This window comes from Triturus cristatus, chromosome 7, assembly GCF_964204655.1.
Source record: "Triturus cristatus chromosome 7, aTriCri1.1, whole genome shotgun sequence".
Classification (NCBI taxonomy): Eukaryota; Metazoa; Chordata; class Amphibia; order Caudata; family Salamandridae; genus Triturus; species Triturus cristatus.
The window spans coordinates 1,659,523,652-1,659,536,603 of NC_140590.1; the positions used below are offsets into that span (position 1 = coordinate 1,659,523,652).

The following is a 12,952-nucleotide window of genomic DNA, read 5'->3' on the forward strand; positions in this document are numbered from 1 at the left end:
TCCGAAGACATCACGCAGGGAAGCATGCAGAGCTGCGCATGATCATGACGTTCTCGTCGACATGGGAGAGCTGTAAACAAAACATTACGTGGAATGCTGGCACACTGGGATATTCAAAAGTGGAGGAATCCACAGGTAGATGTATCCATCAGAAATAAACCGCCCTGTTCAAAGTTAATTTAATTTAGAGAACCCTGATACCATCACTCACCAAATAATGTAGCCGCTTCTGAGGCACTTAGGCTAAACTGTGATTCAAGAATCTTGGGTCCGAATGTTGACATTCCAACAATGAGTGTTGCTTCAGCTGCACCAGCCAGGCATAGGAAGACAAATGTTGGGTTTTTCAGCAGCAAGAGTACTGATCTGGAAAAGACAAAGGATAAAAGAGGAAACGTTTTATGTGAATTTATATCTGTTACATTAATCATAGGGTGTCAAGATGTTGTTTTTCAGTGCTTCAAAGTCTTGCATACAGAAGCTCTAGTCCATCAGACAGAAACTTCGCTAGTGGAGCAGGAGCACACAGAGAAGAGTTTGATGGGCAAGAGAGCACATAGCAAAACAACACACACTAAAGGGAAGCACACAAACTAAAGGGAAGCACACAATCAGGAGAGTGTAAGATCAGTAAATAAGGGACACAGCAAATGAGAAAATAACAGTCAGTATCTCAAGGCAAGTGTCATGCTCTGGAACTCTGTCTCACTCACTGTGTGTAAAACCAGCTTCCTGGAGCAGAACTGTTTTTAAATCTCACTTCTTGGAGTACAGACTTACTAATTTTATGCAAGTTTCACAATTGGGTGAACAGTCTCACTCACTTGGTTCGAGTTCGAGAGTTGCACACCAAGGTGCAAGTTTCTGTCATTGGGTGTGAGTCTTATACCATGGTGCACAGTCTCACTTTAGGTTTGAATCTCTAACTTTGAGGTATAGTTTCTCTCACTGTTTGCAAATCTTAAACCTTTCGGCACAGCATTTCTCATTAAGTGCGAGTTTCAAGTGTTAAAGCACAGGATATTCATGGGGTGCCAGTTTCACTTTTTGCAAAATAGTTTCACTCATTATTTGAAAGTCTCATTTCTTGCTGCACAGCCTGCTCATTTGCTGTTAGCCCCACACTTTGATGCACAGTTTCTATGCCAGGGTGCGAGGATCACACGTTGGAGCACAGTCTCACTCGTCAGGTGTGTCACTGTGTGTAGGGAAGTTAGGCATTGACTAACTGTAAATCTTACGTCTTGGAGCACAGTCTCCAAAATCTACAGTTCAATGGAGGCAAGTGTCAAAGTTGGTCTTCCTCAAGTGGTGTGGGTCCCACAACGCAATGCTGTCTGACTTCCAAATCTCAAAGTACTATCTCACTCACTGGATGAGTCTCACGTCCTGGAGCAAGGTTTGTGTTTTGCATCAGTCTCAGGCCTGTTAGGAGGATCGTGTGCTTGAGATTCTGAAGCAGTAGCACTGGCCTTCCTTGTTGGAAATTTCAGATTCAACCTTAGCACTTACATGTCCAAGAGACCCTCATTACATAACTCTCGAAAGTCTTTTCTGATTTTTGAGAAAATTATACATGAACCTCTTCAAAACACAACACATCGCGTTATACGCTGATGACTTATTGTTATTCCTCAGAGATACGAGTGCAGAACTGGAGAGAGTGCGGGAACTTCTTGCATCACTAGCTAGAGTTTTGGGCCTCAGAGTCAATTGGCGGAAATCGTGCCTTTGCCCCAAAAAAGCAGGAAGTGAAAAACCCCAAAAGGCAGTGGAAGTGAATTGGGAGGGCAGGTATCTCCCCTTCTTGGGTGTTACTATCTATCATGAGAGGGCGGACTTATTGGAGGGAAATGTAGCAAAGGCAATTAGCGGCCTTTTGGGGAACACGACCCCTATCGGTTATGGGGAGGATATCCTTGTTGAAAATGGTGACACTGCCAAGGTTGTTGTATCCGTTTGGGGTCCTGCCTATTTGGATCCCAGCAGGAATGTTTTGTTACATTAAGTCCCTAGTGATTTCCTTTGTATGGGGTACGGGTAGGCATAGAGTGGTGTGGGTTACACTAACAAGACCAAAGGGGGCGGGAGGCCTTGTACTTCAGTGGTTCACAAAATGGGTCACATGGAGAGTGAGAGGCACGGACCAGCCAAACGATGCAGTTCCCAGTCTGACGGTATTGTCCGATATATAGTGCTCTGCCTACCCGCCCACAGGAGTGATGAAAATAATGAAATCAGGGTAATAATAAATGCTGGAGTAGGACTCACCAGAGAGCTAAAACTAAAAAAACACATGCCCCGGATATTCCACTTGCCATCTGTATGGCACTTTCCCACGGAGCGAGCTGGTGAGGGCTGGAGGCCTGGGCAGAGGCGGGAGTGACTACCATGGGCATGTTGTATGAGGATGGAACCTTACTCCCGTTTAATGAATTGAGAGAACGATATGACGTACCCAGAGGCCATTTTTTTGCTATACACTGCCCTTACGAGAGCTATACAAAAACACTGGGGAGGGGGACTCTCATAACCGCCCACATCAGGAGGGTGCCAATATATGGTGTCAGCCTCCGGGACTTTTAAAGCGGTGACTTGTCTCTACCGACGTCTCAGAAATGAAACACTGCCCGCCCTTACCCGACTGAGGGAAACCTGGGAAGAAGACCTGGGAACAGCTATTGAGGAGAAAGCATGGGACACATTGGTAGAGAGAACAACAAAAGTCACTAGGAATGCTAGATTCCAATTAATCAATTTGCATGTGTTACACAGAGCCTACCTTACACCAGCACAAATCAACAAATACTTTGGGATAGGAACAGCCCAGTGCCCAAGATGCGAGGAGATAGATCCAGCATACCTGCATATGTTCTGGGACTGCCCGAGGATAGGGTCTTTCTGAAGGGAAGTGACAGCAACATTAGCGGAATTAACTGAGAAAGAGGTCCAAGCTACACCAGGATACTGTCTTTTATACTGGTTCCCACACACATCCAAAGTTAAGGTCATGAGCCGGTTCCAAGACTTGGTGCCCCTGATTGCCAAAAAAGAGATCACTAAAAACTAGTAGTCCCAGGGGAGTCCCTCGATGGAACGATGGAAAAATGACTTTACAAAATGGGCAACATACAAGGGAGAAAGAAGAAAGACTGAGCGAAGTCAGGCAAGGCAGGGGTTCCCTGGAAACACCCAGAGCGTGGGAAGCATTAGTGACGCTACTAAGACAACCACCGAATGCAGAGGATGAAGGAGCCCGGGTCGAGCCCATTGAGGCGGGAGGTCAAGGGTGATCAAAAAGACACCTTCTCACAATGCCTAGCAGGAGACAAAGAGACCAAAACCAAGGAGAGAAATTAGATAGGGTGACATTAATAGAAACTTATCACATCCAGGCACGCCTAGAGGAAGTGTGGGGGAGGGGTGGGAGTGGGGTAACTAACTGTGTTTATTAGTACATGAAGATATGTCAGCAGAAAAAGGAGTTAGCTGAAAAAAAGTTGTGTCAAAAGGACAACAGAACCTATCTGACAGACGTGTCGGGGTATATAACGCATTAATGATATACTGAGTTACACCCATTACTCATTGTAAGGTACTGTGTATGTCTACAGATAATACCTAGAGATTGTATCATAAAACGGTTCTGATTATAAGGCTCTGTAAAGTCCATGAAATTCAAGAAGACTTCAAGCAGATTTTTGTAACTTTTATTCCAGTAGAAGAGGTAAAACCACCAGTCCTTATTACAGCTAACCGCCTCCTCCAACACCAACCTCCACTCTCCCTTGCCCACATTCTGTTGCTAACCTAGTCACAAATAGAACATAGAATGCAAACCAGCTGCACAGGCAAAGAAGTAGTGAAACAGGAACAGGGTTATATAAAAAGGAAAAGAGTTACATAACCACAACAGGCTCCAATGTATAATCTGAAATGTATGGACTTGTAGAAGAACTGTTTAATAAAATCTGTTAAAAAAAAGAACCTTTTCACAAACTTCCACAAAGACCTAAAGAAATTGCCTAATTTGGAGGAGTTGCTCACTGTCTTCATGGTTAAGGTAGTCATGCCAAAAACAATTCTGTCCAGCACTGTCCCTCCTCCTACCCATTTCCTTTTGGTGAAGATGATATCAAAGCAGAAGCATACTTCTTCCTCACAGCACATACAATATTGGAATTTAGCTTTGGTCCACTCTTGTCTTGCTGTGTGACAGCTTATGTTTCTTATGTCAGATGTGATATTGTTCCTAGGTTTGACCAAAGGGAAGAGAGGTTTGGATGAAGCACAATGTTGTAGCATCTCAAAGATGACTGAGGATCTAGCAGTGGGCAGTGGAAGACTACAGTGCTCTACTAGTAAGAACACTTAGAGTGATGTTGAAAAGGCCAATGCATAGGTGTCCTATTGCTGGTCTGGAGGAGCATTATTAGGAGACAGAATTAAAGAATTCTGGATCCTAGCTACCAAGTTCAATAATTATAAGTTGTGATGCATGATACTGCCTTGATCCATCAATATAACTGATAGAGCGTTGTGATATTCTGAAAATTTGTAGGGGTGCATTACATTCATTAATAGTCCGTACCCGCATATATTCTTATGTGTGTTAATTGTAGTTAGTAAATTGTGTTGTAATAATCGATGGTAAATGAAGTGTTAGAATGAGTCGTGCCATTCAATAAAAGTAAAATGGCATTTAGATGGAATCACGTAATTCTCGATGTTCATTGCAAACGCTTAACAAGGTAGCTTACAAGTAATGTAATGTATTAGATTTAAGTGTTCATCATATTAAAGTTTGCACACATAGAGACGATTTGATTGTGCTTTAAAATGTGATGAAATGTAGTGCTTGCAGATGCAACATTTATAAATGCGTGATTAATTTAATGTCAAAGGCCTAGCTGGAGTATTTACTCTTTCATGATATGAAAGACCTATTTGTTTTCATTATGTTAGCTGTTTTGTGTAGGCCTGGCATGCATTTTCCCCTGGTAAAGCTCTCATTTACAGGCAATCAGAGAAATTCATGTGTGTGCAAGGTTGTTCTGTTCTCATGTTTCTGTTGTAGGTGCAAGGACACCTTCCTCGTTAGTTAGACTAACGCCTTTAGTTTTAGGAGTTAGGTATGGAGGAGACCTGTTACAAAGTATTCAGGAATGCCGATAATTGGGAGCCAATATTCTTTCTTGCTGAAGAAGCCTGAGACCCGAGGACACATCAACCGTTGCTGGACCGAGTACAAGTTTTGGTGGAAAATTACCTACGAGAAGTGCCTGGCCAGAGGAGGTGTTTCAGGGGCATGTTCTATCAATTGTGCATTTTGTATTAGGGCCCCGAGGGTTGAGAGGGCAGAAGTAGTTAGAAGGGCTGATGGAAGGGATTGATTCTAGCAGTAGGAGGTCTTAGAGCGAACTCTGTAGCTTTGGATACTGACCCTTACAACATCAGTGTACTTCTTAGGAAGTCTTCACGAGCTGACACCTTTTCTTGATTTTGCCTGGGAATGTTAAGTAGGGATGCCACTTTAGTGATAGTGTAGGGACAGATTAATGGATTTCTCTTACAGCCACTAATGAAGACAAATATAGATGTTGAGGTAGTTATTGCCTGTTTAGTATTTTTGGAGTTGCTCATTCTTTTTATGCTGCACCGGATTAGACTGATTCGTAGGATGAACTTTGTATTAGTGCCTATGTATTTTTTCAACCTTGTCATGAGGTGCTTGTATGTTCAGTTATTTTTGGCTTTGCAATAAAACCCCTAAATTGGAATTCGGAGTCAGTGATCCTTTCCGAGTCTTACTTGATTGTTCCGTGTTACTTATTTATAAATGTATAGTTTCTCCCCTTTACACTTCTCAGCAGGTAATAAAGATGTAGTCGACCAAGGATTCTTAGTGAAATTTTATAGTGGAATCTGGCGTGACCATAAGGTTTAGCTGGCATGTCAATCACCTGCTTGGTTACTCTCATAGGGGAAGCAGATCTATAAATACAACTGTTAAGGCCATTATAGGGCAATTCGGATCATTCTTATTGGATCATTCTTATCGATTATTGTCAATATTATCTTCACCTTTTGGATCACGGGTCTTAATAAAATGCATTGAGAGAGATTTCTGGCTGTTCATCAGAAGTAAATTATGTTTTACACTTTTAGCCATTGTGCACAGGTCTTTATGCGCCCATCACCGGTGATGGAATATTTGCATAACTTTGTAACAGATGACCCTTTGTTAGTTTTCTGTAAAGTTTTTGTTTAAAGAGTGTCATCTTGCTTGTTTTTGTTCCAAAGAACTTTAAGAACAGGTGAACTAACATCAGATCTAGTATGCTTATGTGATACAACTGAATCTGCAGCTCAATAAAGCAGACTCCCAATATGGTTTGAGATGGGAGCGGCTGCTAGAATGGAACCGCTTTAATAATGCTCTTTTTAATACAGGGTAATTATTAATTTTGATGAACTCTACAATTTTAGCACTGTCATGCATAAACAAGCATTGGCAAAGCCAATAGGTCTCACTTTTATAAGTGCCAGGCTACTGACTTTGCCAATTGTTGTTTTAAAAAATAAAAATACTGAAGACGCAGTAAACACATTCATTGCTGTATAGAAACTGAACACTGACGGCCTTATTCACAAAGGTAAACTTAGACTTGAAGCCTAAGTTTAGACCTGAAGCCCAAGTATAGGGCCCAATTCACAAAGGTAAACTTAGACTACAAGTCTAAGTTTGCCTATGTGACTTTGACCCTTAGACTTCAGGTGTAAACTTATTTAGGCTGTAACCTCAGACTTCGGGTTTAAGTTTCCCTTTGTGAACTGGACCCTTTAATAAGTATTTTGATTCTTTATAAACCGCAGGGTTTGCTAGTCAAATACTTATCAGGCAAAAAAGTGAACAGAATTTAAAAAAACTTTTGCATGTGATCCAGCTTGAAACTAACAAAGAGAGCTTGTTGCAGGCACTTAAAACAACAGCTGTGTTAGGCCGTCAACAAGGAACTGTCAGGCAAAAGCTTTCCAAGGCCTAATCAACTTTCTAAGCAACTCGGAAGTGAAACTGTCCTTTTGGTTTGCTACAGAAGCCCCGTGACCAGATTTATGGGCCTCAGGTGGAAGATGAATCTCCTAATTGGAGATGAGTGCAGCTGCCTGCCTGTCCATAAAGCAATACATGTTGCCTCTGTGTGCCCAGACCTGGGTTTTGATGCAACCTTTGGAACACAGGAGATACAACAAACATATACTGATACAGTCTGCTCTTAAATCAACCCCCTGCAAAAATATACCAGTTGCTGTGCTTTTACAGATGACCTGTGAGAGGAGCGGAGAGAAACACCAAGTGTTCAGGCATGTGAGTGGGAAGCAGCACTAGGAAAAAAGAGTAGGAAAACACATGCATTCCCATGAAGCGCTGAAAAAGAAAAAGGTAGTTTCCTTATGTGAGCCATTAAAGCATATAAGTCATTCAATCAAAAGGATGGTAAACAGGGTCGGGTCGGGTTGGTAACACGGCAACGTGGGCAATGGCCGGTATCCGAGTTGCAGTTGGGGCCTGATTTTTTGGGCAGCCTAGGGGGCAGATTTGGGCAGCTTCTGCGTTGTTAGGATGTGCCACAGGCCCAGTGGGTACCTGAGTGGCCTTTCTGGAGGCAGATGGACTTTTATCAACGGAGCAGAGGTGTCACTCCCTTTCTCTCGCTGGGCCTGCCCGTTAATGTATGCATATTGAGCGGGGGCAGGGGGACTTAGCAAAAGTGACCTCCCTTATTTTCAGGTGTGTTTTACCAGTGTAAAATAATCCGTGAATATTTTTTTAGCCCCCCACTCCCTTTTTAAAAAATTCGGCGAAGCAGTGTTTTGCGGAAAGGCAAAACGCAAATGTGGGCCACTTTTTTTTTAGCGTGCCCATGCCGATTTTTAATCCCAATCCATCCCTGGTGGTAAAGAGAATCTGCCGCAGGGGAGGAACAAATGCAAAGAGTAAGGTAAACTAGCAAATGTGAGTGCCAATAAAGTCAACCAATGGTAAGCAACAGATGGGCTGTAAGCCCACTGCATGTATTAAGTGTGTCCACAAGATGTCTCCCATAACCAGACAGCTAAAAGCTGTCTAATAGGTGAGACTGCAAAATTATGTACTGTATTTTGAGATATTTCCAGATGCCTTGTCTCACATATCAGTTCCAAATTTCTGAATGAATGCTGAACACAAAAAGAAATGTAAAACCCTGGCAAAGAAATGTGAGCATAATTAACTGGTGAGAGGGCACAGAAACTGTTAAAGACATGCTTTCGTTCCTTGTGCAAAGACTGCTAAGGTGTGAATTGAATATGCTACTTACCAGTATGCATCTGTTCTTGGCATGTAGGGCTGCTGACATTCATATCTGTGCATAGATCGCCGCCTAGTGTTGGGTCCGGATGTTTGCACGTTGTTGCCCTGGAAGAGTCTTCGAAGTATCCTGAGATAGGTGACTCCTCCCCTGGACCACAGTGCGCATGGGCATCCTCTCCATCCTCAGATTGGTTTTTTCCGCCATTGGGTTCGGATGTGCTTATCTTGACTCAAGTTAGGAAAATTTAGTTTTAGGCCAAAAGGCCTTTAGTTTTCGAATACAAGTAAAATGGTGTTCCTAGATTACCCAGTGCTGACTTGATTGGTCATATATGCTAGAGTACAGAGATGGACCTGACATTTAGAAGAAGTTGTTGAGTTGTGAAGAGACAAAATATGAAGAGACGTTGAGTGGGATTTTATGTGAAGGGCTAGACACTTCTTGTAATTGGAAATTTGCCTCTCCTTTGAAAAATCAATTTTTGCTTGGTTTGTGTCTCTTACTGCTCTTAAGTAGTGAATATGTTACAGTAGGGAAGTTGTAGACTGGTCGAACTTGATGCAGAGAACTAGAAGTGGTTGCCATTGATGCATAAAGGACCTTGTCTCAGAGACATAAACAAAGAGGAGGCAGACTCTCAGCAGTACTGAGACTCACAGCCACCCAGCAGTAAATTGTATCTCTTTAGAGGGCCTTTCTTTTTCTATGAGGCGAAAATTGATTATCTGCTTGGGTCATTCATACCCAGGAGACAATTTCATTTGTGTTTCCATCAACTGTCAAATTATGGATCATCCCATAGCCCTAGGGAATGATCACTCAATGGAATAGCTCAACACTGATAACCTTCTCACCATCCTAAACTAGCCAGTGTGCTCTATGAAATAGGGACGTGCCTATAGGAAGGGCCAATCTAAATCTTGATTAAGTGTCAATGACAAATTCTGCGTAAATGTCAATTTGCCACACTGTACATCAAGTGCCGCATCATTTAACAAAAAACATTTCTACTTCTGACTAAACAAACACTGCTAAAATGCTGCACACATACTGTAATGCAGTGCCAGACTCTTTTAGGTAAGTTAAGTGGGCTTCTTTCAGATGATGACTGCTGTAATTCCATGTCAGGACCGGAGGCGAGAATGATGCTCATCTTTCTCTACTTTAATGAATAGCAGCCATTTTAAATCCAACTTAAACAAACTACATTTCCCATGAGGCTTAAGGAATTTCAACAACAAAAAACAATAGAGTCCAACAAGACGAAAGTCTCCCCCTTCAACCAATCAGGAGTCTCCAATCAGGGTTATAGTCCATCAGCACTGTCCATCCATTGTCTTTCTTCGCTGCTCGCAGCCAAAGATAAGTGGTGTTGTTAATTACTCATGTCAGCTCTTGACCTATGTCCTTAACCTTTGTGTGTTTTAATTGATTCTCCACGCTTACGCACCTTATCGCTTAATGTTTTTTCCATTGTGACTGCTTCTATTGCTTTACTGCAGAATTTGTCAGCTGAGGTGCGGCTCCGCGGTGCGATCCTCCCACTGCTTGCGGGCGCCTAATTGGCGCCTCCAGCTGCGACGCGCTCTCTGCATTCTGTGCATTACAGAAAATCAGAGCAGCTCGCTGCGGTTGGGAGCCTTGATCCGTCTGGAGAGAGACGCCTTTTACCAAAAGGTTCTGTACTGCCGCTCGGCAGAGTGAAGGGTTACACTCCCTACACAAGAGTCGGTATTGATTGCTCACGCTTCGTTACTAGGGAGTCTGTATTTGTAACAGGATGCTGTCCTGCAGGGACCCTCCCAGATGTGTTACTCCACAGAAGATCCTTATACCTAGGGTGAGCTGTCCCTGGGGCCTGGCCCTATTTAAGTGAGTCTCCTTCACGCTGAAGTTTAGCCTGACACCCAGTCCCCAGCATATAGCGCTCTGACTGGGTGCCTCCTTGCCATATCACCCTGCGGAGTAAGAGAACAGCAAGGGATACCTCCCACAGATGGAACCCTTTGATGATACCCATTGGGAGGAGGACCCCTTGGGTGGGCTTCCCTGGGCCGATGACTTTTAATAATAATTAATAGGGCGGTGTCTGAGGCCATGGCCCCCCTGGAGAAAAGCCTCTTGCGCCAAATAGAGCAGGCCTGTGAATGGATGGCGGGGAATCCTGCGGCCCCTGCAGCACCCTCACCGCCTGTTGGGACCTCCCAGCTCCAGGACTAACACCCCCCATGGGCAAAGCGACCCCGCAAAGCGGGAGTGGATCTCGACTCCATTTCCAGGCTGAAACAGGCATTCCTGGCCAGTAATGCAACCACCCAAGTATCCTCACCCCCCATAGATGAAGACCATAGGGACACGGAGGAGGATGCAGGGCCCTCCCGCCCCTGGCTCCCTTCTTCTCAGCCCCGGCTAACTCCATCCCCCCAACTCGGACAGCCAAGGGTTGTGCTCGGACATGTTGGACCCAGATGAGATCCTTCGGAGAAGGTCGCGCAATATGGGGCAGGCTACATTTGGAAGCCTCTAGAGAAGGACTCATGAAATTGCCTCAGAGCTGAGTGTCCCCGACCCTCCCTGGAGCGCAAGGGGCAATGACGCCCGATATAGACCCCGGGATGGCCACCTTCTTGCAAAAGTTTATTAAAGACCCTAAAAAAGGAAGGACATATCTTGGCGGGCTTGCCTGGTCAAGCTGCTGGATACCCTGGGCCCACTAACGGACATCCTGGACGTGGCGGAAGAGGCCAAAGTGATGTCGCTTGTTGCTTATTAAGGTAGACCCCAAGCTGGGAGTCTTGGCCGATTCGTACAGGGCGGCCTTTTTGGGGAACCCTTTATCAAGGATCTGGGGAGATTCGTGAACAATTTCACCTCCCTTGACAAGGCGCAGTCCTCCATTAAAAAGGTTTTTCACCACTGGATGTTGGCGAACAATTTGTATACTCTCTTAAAACAATAAAAATTGCTACAACCCTAAAAAGGTTTTTTACTCCTGGGTTTTCCGTGAGGCCGGTCGAGGTAGGGGCTGCTCTGTCGGCCCAATAGCCAGTATCATCCCAGAGGACAAGGCTCCCACCAAGGCCAGTACCAAAACCAGGCCAGATTTGGTAACTTCTACCCCACCAGAGGGCGACGTGGCAGAGGCAGAGGAGCTAAAGGCGCAGGTGCCTCCAACAACACCGGTGAGAGTTTTCCCTTCTTCCCTCGTAAAAGTGGGCAGGCGGGGACTTGATGGAAGTTCCATAACAGGGGACGCCTGGGTCCTTCAAACAATCCAAGGTTTCTGGATAGAGTTTTCAGGTACTCCTGCTCAGGCTACACTCCCGCGTCCAATACATTTTTCAGTGGCTGAGTCGACTCTAGTGGATGTCGAGGTGAGGTTGCTCCAGGCCAAGGGCGCTATTGCTGGAGCAGAGTTTTCTGTTGAAAATCTATTGGGTTTTTAAGCTCCGGTTTGTCTATATGTCGAAAATTAAAAATATTAATTTGAAACGTTAATTATTTGTTTTGTGTGAAAATTCTGATTAACCAATACGAACTAACAAGAGAAAACTACATGTGGGAATGCATACGTGTTGCTTAATAATAATGTGCAGGTTTTATTAAATGAATGTTGCTAAGTGTTGTTTGTTTTAAAGCATAAAACGCTTTTGAAATAACGTGTACTAATGCTTAAATGTGTTGCAAAGGCTAGATAATTACATACACATAAGGGTATTAGTGGGGTTAACACTGTTTAATCACTATGCTGTGGTAACGTTGTTTTTTGTCTCTTTTAATTAAGATGGTCTGTTTTGGCCTATCGTAAAATGGCTGTCGTTTAAAGCCTACATTCGAGTGATGAAATTTTGATGAGAAGGCCTTGCTGAACATGGTCGAGAGTCACCTGACCACAGCCTTCGCCTGGTTTAAAAGTTTTCCGTGAGGACAGCAGTTCTGGGCGTTAGTCCAAGTCCTTGGGCAAGGATAAAGTACAATGAACATTGTCCAGTTTGTGGTGACTCTGCTAGAGATATCAAGGAAGAGCGGCTTCGAAAGAAACATTTGTAAATTTGAGTTCCTTCTTCCGTTTTTATTTTTGTGATTTTTCTGAGCGGAGATTTTCCGAATGTAGCGATGCTACATCCTTTCCTGCTCGCTCTGCTCAGCGGCTCAACGGAAATCAAGAACATTTTATGTTGCTATTATTTTGTAATTTTGATTATAAATATACTAGACTAGAGAGGGTTTGTGGTCATTGCATTTGGATTTCTGAGGCCACTTCTTTCCGAACTTGCGTTGGTGAGGATCGATGCTGTGAGGACGGCGACTTGGGAGACTTCTACTAAGAGACCTGTCCTGACTCACTTATGACATTTAGCTAGAATAGGTAACTATGAGAATAATGATTTATTTTGATTGCATTTCTAATTGAACTAATTTTAGATAAAGAATCATAATTTTAAATACAGTGTTGGTGATTATTTCTTGTCAATTATTGAGTACTCAATTGTGATTATTGTTGTTTAAATCATGACTCAAGACAGTGTCAATTAGGTCTTATCGACCTTGTTGTAGATGCAGGGTATTAGGAGTTTCCTCTCTCATGGTTGGTACTT

At 43.6% G+C, this 12,952-nt stretch overlaps 1 protein-coding gene across 1 annotated transcript in view; it reads right to left on the reverse strand.

Annotated features, from left to right (window-relative positions):
- LOC146812650 (solute carrier organic anion transporter family member 4A1-like) overlaps positions 1–12,952 on the reverse strand; it is a 542,408-nt gene that overhangs the window by 268,412 nt on the left and 261,044 nt on the right. Inside the window, exon 6 of the mRNA XM_085619748.1 lies at positions 212–366. Coding sequence (XP_085475874.1) covers positions 212–366 — 155 coding nt within the window. The remainder of the gene's footprint in view (positions 1–211; positions 367–12,952) is intronic.